At 45.6% G+C, this 15,190-nt stretch overlaps 1 protein-coding gene and 1 pseudogene across 1 annotated transcript; one reads left to right on the forward strand and one right to left on the reverse strand.

The window, feature by feature from the left end:
* The first annotated feature begins 5,425 nt into the window (after positions 1-5,425).
* On the forward strand, positions 5,426-6,941 carry LOC136519796 (alpha carbonic anhydrase 7-like; annotated as a pseudogene).
* A 3,311-nt stretch (positions 6,942-10,252) lies between these two features.
* LOC136519967 (chlorophyll a-b binding protein 8, chloroplastic-like) lies at positions 10,253-11,617 on the reverse strand. The gene is made up of 3 exons (XM_066513366.1): positions 11,359-11,617; positions 11,181-11,242; positions 10,253-11,094 (listed from the first exon to the last, which is right to left on the reverse strand). Exons 1-3 carry the CDS (start codon positions 11,485-11,487, stop codon positions 10,479-10,481), a joined length of 807 nt encoding a protein of 268 aa, XP_066369463.1. The 5' UTR covers positions 11,488-11,617; the 3' UTR covers positions 10,253-10,478.
* Positions 11,618-15,190: the final 3,573 nt, after the last annotated feature.

Below are 15,190 nucleotides of genomic sequence, written 5' to 3' on the forward strand. Positions count from 1 at the left end.
AGCCTTGCACCAAAATCCTCCAATCCCCACTACTAATAATTAGTGGACTCTGCGCATGGAAGATGCCTTAGATTTGCAAGCTTTATTGGTCACTAGAAACGTAAAGGATCCATCCACTTAATCTTAAACTCTGGAGACTATGAATAAGTTAATATTTGCCGCTAGCAAAGTTAAAAATCAGGACCTAAAGAAAATCTGCATAAAGTAAAAAGTAGCAGGAGATCCTGGGACAGTAGGTCGAAAAGCAAACTCCTAACTGAGATTTCTGATATCACCAGATATAAACCAAAAAGAAATTGCAGTTTCAACTGAAAAATTGTGGATGTAGAACAGCTAAATATCAGCAGAGAAATATTCCTTTTGCCTCTATTATGATCTTGACAAACCTTTCTTTGGTATCCTATAACTCTGAATGAGTACAGGTATGGTCAGAAATAAAAACAGCCATGACTATGTTCTGCGAATGTATGAACAAAGTAAAAAATCTTAGCATAATCATGTTTTTGCCTAATCCCAAGGATCCAAGCTATCTCAATTTTGTTTGTATGGTTGCCCCCTTTCGGTAAGTACCATTGACCCTACATTTACTTGAGGATGTTTGGTTTCTACATAGAAAAAGCAAGCGTATCACGGGGACATATCTGTGTGGTAAAGTGTGATAAGATTCATCCAAAACACCCACCAACCCAGTAATCAACTCTGCATTGTCAAATAATCTACTTCTCCATCTAAAAGCAAAGCGTGACAGCTTACTGTTACCCTCAAATAATCAGTAATTTTCCTTTTATTCATTTATAAATAAATAAACAACAGCTTACTGTTACCAACTTTAAGCCATGGTTACATTACAGACAATTTGTTAGACTTAATTTGTTTGATTCTTCAAGGCCTCACGTACATGCTATGTATATGATCCAAGAGTTAATTCCTCTGCTCAACATCTGCAAAGCTTACCTTGATACCATTATCTTGCGATTATCACTTTGAATTTGTTGAATTTATGACTAGAGCATCATAAAACATTTTTGTTCCTGAACAGCGTGCCTAAGAAAGAAACAAAAGGATAGCAGCATGGGATTTCCATGCCCACATGTCAAGTCTATTTTGATCAGGTTCATGTCCCAGCCGCTATCACTTTCTCAAAGGAACAAAAGCTAGGATACAAGCAAACTTTATCATAAAAAGAAAAGGTGAAAGGAAAATAAAGCAAGATTGTTTTGACCCTAATAAGTTCATGGTCCCCTTTGACTACACTGATACAAAACAGAGTAATCTACAGAAGCCACAGCCCACTGGTATAGATGCCATGCTCTCTAACTTAACTTTTGTAACTGGAGATCAATATAAATCCTTAGATGTCATTCAAGGAACAACCAAAGTAAATTCACCCATGCGTGGTCGGCTGGACCATATTCCCGAAGTACTTGGTTCAAGACACTCTAGGCCACTTTTGACTGCAGTTGGAAGAAACCAAAAACTGTGCGCAACCAATGCGAGTGAAAGGAATCGCGCACTGAACATTCAATATTTTACAACCGCCATTCACTCCCCCAAGAGGCCACAGCTCGTTTTAGCTACAGGCTCGTCATGGAATCGTACCAGTTTCAGAGAAGGGTCATGCACAATGCGACAGAGCGCGACAGAGCAGTTTTGTCACAGGATCCGACAGACTAAGATAACAAGTTTGAGCATGCATGATATCATTTCGCAAAAAAGCATGACTGTTTCAGATTATGCCTGAAAACAGCTAGAGGTTAAAATGCTACTGAGTACAGAATTCAGACACGAAGCAGAACTGAATATCCTACTATTCGTCTTGACACAGGTGTGGGAAACAAAAACGTGATTCTTTGTTGTTTGAGGTTGGAGCTAGAGGGGTTTTTTTTTTTTGGATTGATCAGTTTCGTCAGAAAGAAATGCCAAAAGCATCTAACAACTGCTCGAAGAGCGCGACATGGTTAAAAATACTCGAGGACTGGGTGAAAAGTTTGGTCGCTACCGAAGGCGTCGCCGCTGGAGATACTTCCTCGATCTTCCGTGTGCAGTGCCTCTCCGGAATGATGCCAAATCCGCCGTCGGATCGCGGCTCCGAACCGCCGGCGGCGGCGACGCATCTCGCTTCGAGGACGCGGAGTGACCGGACTACGTGGAGAGATGAACGGCATTCTTCCTGGGCCTAGGAGGCCACTTGATGGACTGGGCTCAATAGCATAGTGAGTAGTTGGCCCAATGTGAGCCAATGTGAAAAGAGAGAGAGAGAGAGAACGAAATTAGCCAAGCAACCTATACAATTAGGGAAATGCTACGGTGAGGACGTCGTCCTCGTCCTCTGGACACTCTCATTCACGGGCCGCAACACCAACCAATGACCCAATCGTCGAAGCCTCTCGTCCACTTGTCTCCATTCTCAAAAAAAAAAAAAAAAAAATCACCACAGCTCGAGCGGACGAGCTCCGCTGCAACCGCTCTCCGTCGCGCCGCCCCAGCATCTCCACCGTGCTCGAGCGCGGCCGCCCGCCTTGATCCCTCTCCGTCATGCCTTCCCGTTGCCCGCCTTCCCCCTCTTCACCGCGCCTCCGGCCCACCGTGGCCTTTCTAGCTCGCTGGCTGCCTTCTTCACCAGAGCAGCGAAAGCTCGTGCCAGACCCTCCACGGCCTTCTCAAACGAAGCAGCTATAAATCGCGCCAGCACGAGATTAGGAGCGCCACCATCTAGCGCCGTGCCGATCTACCTCACCTGTCGTGGAAGGGTAAGCAGGGGAGGCCTGCGCTTGCGCTCCCATCCACCTCGCGTCGTCGGCAAGAAGGGGAGGCCTGCACCACCACAGTTCACCACCAGGTAGGACATGGCCACGCAGCGATGCTGTGTTTCTGAATGTTTTTTGGACATGTTACAAGCTTATGTTTCAAGTGTTTAAGGTGTTTCAGATGTATGTTTCAAATTTTTCATGCGGATGTTGCAAAAGTAGATCGGGATGTTGTAATAGTTGTACACGTATGTTGCAAAGCGTTTATCCCCAATGTTTCATCTGTTTTTTGTACATGTATGTTGCAAGTGTGTTCATCTATCTTCTTTTGTATGTTGCAAGTGTTGCATATGGATGTTTCAAAAGTAGATCGGGATGTTGCAATGGTGTTTCAACTGTATGTCCTAAATGTTTTATCTGTTTTAGACGTATGTTGCAAAGGTTAAATCTGGATGTTACAAAAGTAGATCTGATGTTTGAATGTTGTAGTGGGACCCACCTACCACAACCACCTGCTTGCAGCTGCTCGACTCATGTGCATGCGTGTGGGAGTGGAGGGCCGCATGTGGCAGACGCAGGAACCGAGAGCAGGCGAAGATCAAGACGTGGCCCCGCGTGGGTGCGCGTGCGTCGGAAACGGACCGGTCTAGGCCCCACGTGAAGCAGGCGTAGCCGTGCGAGCACGAGCATCCAGATGCTATCATCCGGATCAATCGTACGGGCGCTAACAATTTCTTATAATTTAAGAGAAAAAAAGAGACGATCAAAACATGAGCCATTCTAAAAACAAAGGTGTGAAGACACGAGGATTCAAAAAAAAAGGTGCGTGCACATGAGTCTAGCATGTGCATGTTCATCCGATCCGATTAGGGGCGGATCCAGGGGCTGCCCGGGCTGCAGCCCCCTTGGGAGCCTTAAATCACATGTAAAATACTGTTTATTAGCCTTTAAATCATCATTATTTTCTTAACTCTAGTCCTAATCTTCATTACTTAGCCCCCTCCGATGAGCTTATCTTGGATCCGCCCCTGGATCCGATCATACTTAAAAATAAATATATGAAGTGTTTTAAAGTCTGAGCTAGCTAGAAAGTGCCCAATGAGAAGCATATCATCATTTTTTGTTACTAAATGAAAACTCTAATCAGAGCCTCCGGTACATGTTAAAAGAAAAGAGACAAGTCATATAAATTCTCATAAGAATTAGAAAGATATAGTCATCGTTTCACTATATTCTAATGACCATGGATAATAATAGCCATTCGATCTAATATGTTTTTTAAACATTACCCATATGTACTATTACGAAAAACAATGTAAGGGGCCGTTTGGATCCTTTCATAGAGGAATTGAAATCTATTTAATAAATTACGCTAAATGACTTGGAATTTGACATTCCAACGCTTTTCAAAGTTCACATATAAGCCTATCTCAAATATATGGGGTGGGAGATGTAAACTGATTCTATAGATCACCACTCTATATATGTTTTTACTTTGCAACTTATAACACGCTCTTCAACTTGCTCTCCTACGGTAGGAATGCAACACATAAGTCTTTCTCGTATAGCCAACAATGATATACAAATATAATCCATATACAACCATATTAACTTAATGAATATATGGCTAAATTATAATTATTCAAATGAATTCAATTTTGAGGATCCAAACGAGCCCTAAAGGAAATCTCTAAATTTATATCTAAACTACTCACCTATTCTATTACAAAACATAATATAAAGTTTCCTCCTAAATTTGCATCTACTTACCCATCATGCCAGTATGATAAATAAATAAATAAGTACTCTCTTCATTTTAAACTATATACTATCTCTGTCCGCAAAAGAATACAATTATGGGATACATGCCGGTCAATGAAGCTCAAGTTTGACTAAGTTTATAGCAAATATTATTAGTATTTATGTCTCTAAATAAATTTATTATAAAAATATATTCTATAACTAATCTAATAGTATTTACTTTGTATAATAAATGTTTGCATTTTTTATATAAATTTAGTCAAAATTCAAAATATTTGATTTCTCGAAAAAACGAGAATTACATTCTTTTGTGGACGGAGGGGGTATGAAGATATAGTACGTAAAAACTTTGTATCTAGAAAAGTATATATTGAGATTTTGTTTTTTCGACTTTTATATAAGTGTCGTGTTTGAAATTTTCATGTCTTTCTTCGATCGTCGATGACCGACCAGAGTCCAATACGAGGCTTCTGCTTCCAGAAGTTTTTGTTACTTTTCATTCGATTTAAGTTAAGGGTGTGTTCCTCTGCTCGTCGTCAGGTATATATCAGGCATGTGCCATGTGGTTCCGTGCACGCGGATGCGGCCCGACCAAAATATAGAGTACTCTTCGGTTCCAAAAGCAAAAACAAATGGCATTTCTTTGTTAGAAAAATTTAAGAGCTTGGCCCGTTCGAAAATAAAATTGGCACTCAATACAATACATCGCCCACGCCCAGATCCTTTCGCTCCTGCATGCAACGGTGACGGGCCGCCTTTGCCGGCCGGCGCTCATCACGCGCTTTCTCCCGGCCCCGCGCGCGCGTGCTCGCGGACACGGCTACTTTAGCCCCCAGAAATGCCTGAGCATACACAGATTCTCGTCGAACTACGCGGCTCAAGCAGCACACAGCAGAACACTAAGAGCGACGGCCGCCATGTACGCGGCGGCTCCGAGCAGCAGCAGATTGGCCGCCTTCGTCGTCGTCTCCCTCTCGCTGCAGCTGCTCCTCCGCCACTTCGGCGCGGCGACGGTCCACCGCGCGGCGGCGCAGGAGCTCGGTAGGCGTTTCCGGTCCCGGTTTACACACGCACGCGCGCAGCGCTTTACGTGAGTGACCGATCGAGTCAGTCGGCTTTATTTAAATGCATGAGCATGGTTACCGGTAGCGGGTCGTTGTGTCATGCACGCGTGCGTGCGTGCACCAGATCGTTCGTTCTTGTGACACGCTCCCCGTGCTGCTGTCGTCTGTGCATGGTTTTGATTGACGCGTTGCAATGGCTGGCTGGGATCGGTGGATGAAGACGAGGCGGAGGAGGACTTCAGCTACCGGCGGGACGCCGGGAACGGGCCGGCGCGGTGGGGCTTGATCCGGAGGGAGTGGGCGGCCTGCTCCGTGGGTCTCCAGCAGTCACCCATGGGCCTCTCCGACACCGTCGCGGGGCTCGCCGACCGGCCCGGCCGACTGGGCCGCTCCTACCGCCCCGCCGCCGCGTCCGTCGTCAACCGCGGCCACGACATCATGGTGAGGTTCAACAGCAACCCGGGCGGCGTGGCGTACCGGCTCCGGCAGATGCACTGGCACGCGCCGAGCGAGCACGCCATCAACGGGCGCAGCTACGCCCTGGAGCTGCACATGCTGCACCAGAGCGAGACCAACAGGTACGCCGTGGTCTCGCAGCTCTACAGGATCTCGCGGTGGCGTCGCGACAGGACCATCCACAGGGTGAGCTAGCGAGGATCTCTCTTCTGTTGTTCATATAAATACTCCTCCAAATTTGTACATGATGATCTCGTCTGATGGTTGTTCGAGATGCATGCATGCGTATGTGTGTGCAGCTGGAGCGGTACATCCGGATGATCGCGAGGAGGAAGGACCGGGAGGAGCTCATCGACGAGGTGGTGGACCCGCGGCGGCCGGTGAGCCGGAGCACGGCCTACTACAAGTACATGGGCTGCTTCACGACGCCGCCCTGCACGGAGGGCGTGACGTGGGTAGTCGCGCACCAGGTAAGAAGAGCATGCAACCAACAACACAGAGGTCAAATGACTGTCCACGGTGGCGACGTACGTGTGTGTGACGTGGCGCCATTTGTGTGCAGACACGGCGGGTGACGCGGCGCCAGGTCAGGCTGCTGCGAAACGCCGTCAACGACGTAAGCACCCTTCACCCACCCTCGGTCGCCGGTCGGCCGGGCGGTGCCGCCACGCCGCCGCCGTTGCATTGCATCATAGAGTTGCAGTACACTGGTATATACGCTGACGAAAGATTGTGTGGCTTTCGCTGTGCAGGGCACCAGGAGCAACGCGAGGCCGCTGCAGGAGGCCAACGGCAGGGGCGTCACCTTCTACTACACCTCGCCGGCGCACGGCCGAGGGGCGAACGGGGACTAGCAAGGAGACGACGGCCGGCGGAAACTTGGCGCCCCCGTGCCCTGTTTCTATCTAGGTGACACAGTGCATGGCCAATCACCTCATGCATGTGATGTCCGATAGTGTTAGGATAGAGGAGCTGTTTGGTTCTACCGACAGTAACGCAAACACAAACGATTTAAAGCTGTAATTTTATTTACGTTTACGTTACAATTGAACCAACCAAACACTATCAGAGTGCAGACTATTTTTTTTCCCCACGATCATCATTTTATTGCAACGTAATGCTGTATGTAGTGCGATTGCTTTGGCAAGTGAGTTTGTGCAAAAAAAAAAAAAAAAAAGTGGGGGGGGGGGGGGGGGGGGGCAGCAAATTAGAACGTTTGCAACAGAAACAGAGTATGAACTTGGAAGGTTCTTTTCCTTGTGAAGTGTAGGCTCTAAAGCCATGTCCTATATATACACAAGAAAGTTATAAATGTTGTTGTAATCAAGACATTCATAACACGAAAGATCAAACCCCATAAGCCTTAATAAAAAAAATGTAGATAAACAATTGGAGATAACAATGCAAACTTTTTAGAACCTTTCACGCAACTCATGAAGCAGGATATTTTGCATGAAGCCACTAGACGTGAACACCGTGAAAACACTAGAACAATGTATTTATCTTAGAATTGTGTAGAAGGAGGCATATGCCATCTTTTTATGAGCCCCCATGGCCTATAAGAGGTACCCCTCCTTGCTATGCCATCTATCAAAGAGCAAGGTAGATGTGAGAAGGATGATATGTAGAGGAGTGTGAGTGAGTTGAATGTTAGGATAGCCGTGTGTACTCTTGTGTAATATTGGCATAGTAATAAAGAGTGCCTTCTTTTACAAGTGTTAATCTCCCAGTTAGGTCATATGATATCTAATTACTAGTACATAAGTTGGTCCATCAAAGATTGGCTCTGCCCTTCTGAAGATAGCTTTATCTGTTGTTATAGTCTGCCACCCGGAAGTGAGAAAACAACTATACCATCAAAAGAACTCGTTGCACTTAGTAACAAGAAATTGAAAGTCCCGACTGACTCTAGAGTGAGTTGTTGTCTTAGTGTGGGTACTAACCCACCCCATTTTCCCCATCATAAACCAATTTTCTAAAGTCACTGCTATGTTGGTCAAAATAAACATCATTGTGTGTGTAAATCTAAGGAAACATTTACGCATCACGTTACTGGTTCTGGTACCTAACTAGCAGCTCCTCTCCGCCACAACATCATCCTCATGATGAATGAATTCATCTGGTATCTTGTAACGCAACAACAACAGATGAACAAGGTATGAGTTAGGAGCAAGGGAACGAGAGGGCAATCTCACATGCATAGTATCGCAACAACAAGAGATGAAGGTAGACGATCAATAAAATATGTGAGAGTTGATCAAAGGGAAGGCTCACATGTGTAGGAAGATGGTTTGCAAAACCTGACCATGGTGGAGGCTAATGGATGGCAGAGAAGGGGAGGTGGAATGTGAAGGGGTATCAGATATATGAAGGGCGTGATTGGGAGTTCCTATCTACTAGGCGCAGCATCCGTTAATGCATCATCTTTCACTTTTTGTCGTGATTGGTAGCTTCGCATCTCTTGGAGCCTGTCCCGAGCAATGCATCAAAAGCCTCTGTACCTGGCTCGTGAAAAACATAAATTGACTCTGTTTTCTCAGAGCAAGACTGTTGGTGTGCGCACATGAGACCATACAAGCCATTCCAATCACCTCACACCATTTCCCGCATGCTAGGGACAATGAGAAACCCAACAGGGAAAGGAAGGCAATAAAAAAAGTGGTGGATAACTTTAGCATGCCTCTGATGCAATGTAAGCGCACTAATTCTGTGCATGCTACCAATCAAAGGATTGAGATGGGTGAGATGAGCTTGTACAGTCTACCAATCACTTCATGAAAATAAGATTATGCACCTATCCAACCGGGCCTACCCGGGCCAGGCTCACTCTAGATGATATGAGAAAAGTTGTCCAGGCTTCCAATCACGCCTGAAGGTTTTGGTAGCTGCGAGGCTTTGGCGACAGCGGGCTGGGTGAGGCAGACCCATGGGTGGCTAGGCTCAAAGGCAAACCCATGGTGCATTGAGCTCAGAGACAGACCTATGGTGGGCTAGGCTTGGAGGCAAGGCAGACCCATGGTGGGCTGCCTATAGGCAGCGTCCCAATTTTGACATTTAAATTCTAATGGTTGCATCTAAATTTTTACATCCAACTAGTAGATATGAGATTGAGATTTGATCCATACATGTTCTTATTTCTTATGGTCGCAGGCCTTAAGGGGGGCTGAACGTAGCTACACACCATATGTTCAGCTCGTTGTTGATTACGGGTCCTGGCAGATCTAGGCCAGGGCCGCCACGCCGTCGTGCCCTCGGCTACCTCCGCCATCTCTCACTACCGCACCATGCTCGTTAGAGGGAGAGGGGAGGGAGGAGTGAGAGGCCGATGTCAAGAGATGGGCGTCAGAGGGACAGGTGAGAGAGAGAGAGATGGCGAGCATGGGTGAGATGGCGGGGGAGAGAAAGAGGGAGGGCTAGAGGGGAGGGGCGGTGGCTCTGTGAGAGTGCAATGGAGTTATGGTCTGAGTGATATTTTGGCCCTGCAAACAAATCGACGGTATACCATTTTAGTTATCACCGCCGGTTTGTAATGCGAAACGACAATAATAACTGTTTTCACCACTGATTCATAATACAAACCAGCGGTCAAAACTATCACCACTCGTTTTTAACAAACTAGTAGTGAAAATACCAGAGGTGAAAATAGTTAATGTAGTAGTGCATGGATTTTGAGGGCATGTTTGGTAGAGATCCTCCCTTGCCTGATTCTCTATGAGAAGTGATTATTTGAAAGAATTGATTCTTTAGGACGAACTGTATGTCAAAAGTGATTATATGTGTAAGTGAATTAGAAGAAACTGCTTCTTTCAGCTCCTAACCTTCTAGTTTATTTTAAAACTACTCTATAAAAAAATATTTGGCATCTTCCTATATTCAACCTAGAAGAAATGCTTGGCATGTTCCTAGATTCAAGCTAGAAGCTAGCTGGAGAGCTCTACTAAACAGTCCCTAACTATTTGGTACTATGAGTAAACTATACTTGTTCATAGTTCCTCAAACCCCCAAAAAAACATAGGATTTTGCTAAAACCAAATATACTCTTTTTTTTACTTGGGTGGGTTAATTAATTAGCGCCATGAATTGATATAGTGAAACCTCGCTGTTTAACTGGCCGCAAATATTGACAATAGAACGGAAGGAAAGATGATGTTATTTTTGTCTCTAAGCACACATGCTGATCTCATGAGCATCCAAGGATGCACGTTTTTTCCGCGTCTAGGGAGGTCGGAGGGAATTGTACATTGATTTACCATGTCATGTGCAATACAGTTCTGGTCTCAACAAGATCAATACTAACTTGTTACAAGCAGCAGGCTGGGCATGGATCATGATACAACGCTTCAGGCTGGCCTTTCCATGCATCAGCCAAGCCAGAGCATATGAACAACACGCATCTCGCTTTCCACTACAAACAACAGGCAGCAGCAGGTATATATGATGCACCAACGTTCTAGTGGAACTTGAGGCTGGTGAGCACGTTGTTGTTGACGGGGTCGGCGAGGTGGTCGAGCAGGTTCTGGAACGGGCCGACGCCGGTGACGAGCCCCTGGATGAAGTAGCCGAGGATGGCGAGCATGGCGAGCCTGCCGTTCTTGATCTCCTTGAGCTTGAGCTCATTCATCTCCTTCTCGGTCTTGCCGAAGCCGAGCGGGTTGAAGAGGGGCCCGCCGGGGTAGGACGGGTCGCCGGAGCCGGCGAGGAACTTCTCGAGGCCGAGGAAGTACTGCTTGCCCATGGAGCCGGGGTTGTACCAGTCCTGGAGGCGGCGGTGCTCGGCGAAGCCCATGAGCGCCATGTTGAAGACGAAGAGCGTGTAGGAGTCGGCCCAGTAGTTGTAGGTGCCCGCGGGCGGGATGACGCCCGTCTTGAACCACGGCAGCGCGGTCTCCGGCGGGATGATGCCCAGCTTGCCGAAGATCTCCGGGGCGATGGCGCCCACCGCGCCCAGCATGGCGTAGCGCCCGTTGATCACCTCGCCGTAGGCTAGCCACTTGGGCTCGATGAAGCCGCCGGTGCCCTCCGGGTCCGAGAGCCCCAGTGGGTCGAACCCATAGTCGCCAGGCAGCCTGCAGCAGCAACAGTGAGGCGGGTGAGCATATGTGGTAGTAGAAGGTTTGCTGCGGGCGGGCGAGCACAGGGCGCAGGTACGTACGTGCCATCGAGGTAGGAGAGGGACTGCTTGGACGCGAACCACAGCTGCCTGTCGGCACCTTGCTGCGAAACGAAAACAATCGAGTCAGCACTCAGTAGTCCTCTCAAGAACGAACTTGTGATCGACGAGGTTGACGACGGACGGATCGTCGGAGCTACTAGTAGGGTACGGCGCAGACCTTGGCTGGAGGGCTGGAGCTGGCCCTGACGACGAAGGGCGCCTTCCTCGCCGACGACCTGGAGACGGCCGACTGCACGGGGCGGCCCAGCAGCTGCCGGACGGAGAGGAGAGCCTGATGAGCCGCCATCGATCAGGCACCGGTGCTTCTAACTTGAGCTTCCGACAACGTGCGTGCGTGCGCTGGCGATCGCGTCGCTGCTCTATCCGCAGTTTGGGAGGAGAGGGGCACAGAAGAAGAGGCGCGGAAAGTATGTGACTGTGGCTGCCGCGAGGGGGGTGGGGGCCCAGGGAAATCTAAACCGCGCCGGGGAGATGAGGCCGCATCCGCGGGGCCACTGGCGGCGCGCCGTGTGGCGGGTACGATGGGATAAGGGGGCGCCAGCGCATGTGGCTCGCAGGCGTTGGCAGCCGCTGGCCGCTGGCCGCTGGCATGCACGCACGGCTCAACACTTGGCCAAGATTTTTCCGCCCAGCTGCCTCAGGGTACACCACGCGCGTATGGTACACTGGTGATGGATATTGGATAATCTGGCCTATCTGGATGAGACGTTTTTGGCTCAAACGAAGCCTATAGGAAAAGTCTACTAAAACTCGTCTAAATAACCTCTCAGATGGTTTTGAAGGTATCACGTGGCATGTTACATGGATGCTGACATGACGGTGAGTCATCGAATAGTAAAAAAAAAAAAAAAATCTACCTAACACCCTAGCATATTAAGAGTTAACTATGTAAGCCCCTCAACTATAAACCCCGGTGTTATAACCCTCAGTATCTAATAATGTTCAAGTGAGTTTCTAGATGGTTTTGTTAAGCCGTTTTGACATTGTATTCCACCATTAGTCTGAGTGCCTATGCTTGCATGCTGGCTCATATGTAGGGATGGATTTAGATCGGGTCCCCATAGAATCGGATATAAATAGCACTATTATTTTAATTCGAATTTAGATACGAATACGAACATTATCAGATACTAGTACAAAACGAATGTCTTAAGTTTGGATTCGCATTCGGATATCTACTAGATTTCGACGATAACATAGATCTATTTGCTTGTCGATAGTTTTAGTAGAACAAAATCATTATGCATGCAGAGAATATGATTATGGACTTGCTAAAACTCAGGCTCCTGAATTTTAGTTTTCTTTTGGGCAACGATTATTGCATATATTTTATACTAAAATTATAGATTTTCTTCATTGCAATTTCTGTAGGTATAATCTACAATTTTTGGTACCGAGAATAGAAAAAACCATTACCACAAACCCGGCAACTGATTGTGTTGGCACAAAGACAATTAGCGATTAACAATTATTTCTATCGGCAGACAAGGACAAAATTTAGGTCCTGTTTGGATGCAAAGTATTTTTAAAGTATTGAAGAAATACTATGGTTTTACAAAATACTTTGGTTTTAAAAGCTACTGGGTGTTTGGATGCAACAAATCTTATAGTATCTAAAACCATGGTTTTGTCAAAACTGTGGTCTTTTTGGAGTTTTAGAAACTCTCCTCGTGACCTCTTTTTTCTAAACCACGATTTTGTATCTATTTGGCTTATAAAACCATAGTTTTGTGATACTACAGTTTTCGAAAACCGCATCATCCAAACAGACCCTTAATATGTTATGACATAAAGACAAATAGCAAATCACAAAAATAACAATTTACGTGTACCAGTTGATGGTACAAGAGTGTTACCTCGATTCATCTTAATTTAGACACCTGAAATATAGAAGAAGTGTATGATTACATAAACCCTATAGATAACGACAACTCAAAAAATAACATATATAATAAATATTTGAAAATTAAATATATCATAAATAAATAGACCTATAAATAATATTTATCAATAATAAATAATTTAAAATATATAAAAATAATTTCATTAATATATGAATAATCAAAGGACTTAAAATCAACATGATTAGCTATATTAAAACTAACCTTTATATATCGTTATTAATAATAAATTATAAGATATTATTAGCCACATAAGTTTTAAATAGCTTCAATGCTGCATATTATTTGTTATATTAAAGTTGATATCACTTACATTACTAATTAGTCGTAGGTAATTTATAGATGGTTTTACAGGTTACTTTGTTATCTGCGGATATGGATAATGTCACATATTTAGAATTGAATCAGAGATTCGGAGTCTTCCCTTTTTGCTCATGCGTCCGCGGCGGCGAATCTTTCACGTCCTAACAATCTTCACCGGGGGGAACCTACCAATGAGAGCATCCACATTTTCCTCGCGTCTTGGTCCTCACCACCGGTGGCCATGTGGTGTGGCAAGTATGAGTAACCGATTATATGCCACTCAAACTTCCTTCATGACGTGTGAAATTGACAAATACAAAGGGAAATGACGAAGTGTCAGCACAAAACAATCCACCATGCATATCCTTTTGTCTTTTTCTTCACCTTTTGTCAATTCCATCTCTCACAAACTAAATAGAAAAATTACGGAATTATGTACTCCTATAGTTCATAATCTCACAACCCATATCTCACTTTTTGATTAGTGGATTCCATATTTTACCTCATACCATCCCTTGGAAATAAAACACTCCCTCTCACAGTTCATTTTGTGATAAACATGGGTCACCCTCTCCAGCTCTAACCACTAAGCTCCGAGCAATTTGGCTTTTTTCCTTCTAGCTTGAGTGCTCCTCTTCCATTACAAGGTAGTTTGTTCTTCACATACAATGGAATGTTCAAAGCAACATTTTTCAGATGATCATTCAATAGAAGCAGTCCTCCGGTCATCCCCTTTTATGGAGCTCTTCATGATAGCAGCCCGGTGTATTTTGGAAGGAGCGCAATGCTTACATCTTAAACTCTTATAAAGCAAAACCCCACTAGCCTGTTTTTCTCAATCCACAGCCCTCCACGTCATCGTTCCCACCTGCGCACGCATCCAGCCACCAGCCTCCTCTGTTCGGAAGTAGGAGCCCAACAGGCAACAGGCATCATATCCGTTCCATCGGCCTCCTCTGTTCGGCAGCAGGAGCCCAACAGGCATCATCATCACTTCTACGTTCGTTCCTCTGTTCATCCGTTCGATTTGCAATTAATCCCACGACACCACCCAAACAAAGGCACTTAATTTCACATGAACCTGACATCCATTGGGCTTCTAAAACTTCCGCATCCACCACGCCTCATTCACTAATATAAAACTGACGTAACCAATAGACCGGCCTGACGCTCCCTTCTACATACGACATATGCTTTCTTGAGTGGACGTCGTCGCAGGGTAGAGAGCTTAGTAGGACGTCGTTAGCACTTGCTTCATTGTGTCACCGGCTCACCGCCCAGGAAATCACCGTCTCCAACAGCACTTGCTTCATTGTGTCACCGACCGGAAATCGCCGTGTCTCTAACTACGTTCAGAACCTGCCCAACATGCTGCTTTGCAATTGCTTGGAAGGATGCCTTGATTATGCGGCAAGAGGTATTAAGAATAATTTTCTTCTTGGGTTCTGGATGCAGGTTCTCCTGACAAAAAGTATCATATGTAGTCCGTTATTGATCGAGTAGTATGCGAAGCTAGGGAGAGAAAGAATTGTGGTCTGGATGATTATTCAAATGCACATGTTGTATACTGTCTTATTATTCAAGCTTAGGCATGGTAAGAGGCTCATTCCTTTGATGATCTACACATATATATCCATTGCATGTGATGACCTTTAGCCCCTCCGTGATTTGTTTTAGTCATACCGCAATAAACGCAGGGGTATTTTCAACTATATAATATTATTGCTATTCTGCAAGATATATATGTTTCATCTATTCTACCCTTTTTTTTTCTTAGAGAAACTA

The sequence above is a fragment of the Miscanthus floridulus genome, chromosome 18 (assembly GCF_019320115.1).
Source record: "Miscanthus floridulus cultivar M001 chromosome 18, ASM1932011v1, whole genome shotgun sequence".
In the NCBI taxonomy this organism is placed as follows: domain Eukaryota; kingdom Viridiplantae; phylum Streptophyta; class Magnoliopsida; order Poales; family Poaceae; genus Miscanthus; species Miscanthus floridulus.

Coding starts and splice junctions, on each gene's coding strand:
- LOC136519967 (XM_066513366.1), bottom strand. CDS start 11,487: ATGGCGGCTCATCAGGCTCTCCTCTCCGTCCGGCAGCTGCTGGGCCGC. Junction 11,243..11,358: donor GCTCCAGCCCTCCAGCCAAG/GTCTGCGCCGTA, acceptor TTCGTTTCGCAG/CAAGGTGCCGACAGGCAGCT. Junction 11,095..11,180: donor CTCTCCTACCTCGATGGCAC/GTACGTACCTGC, acceptor TTGCTGCTGCAG/GCTGCCTGGCGACTATGGGT.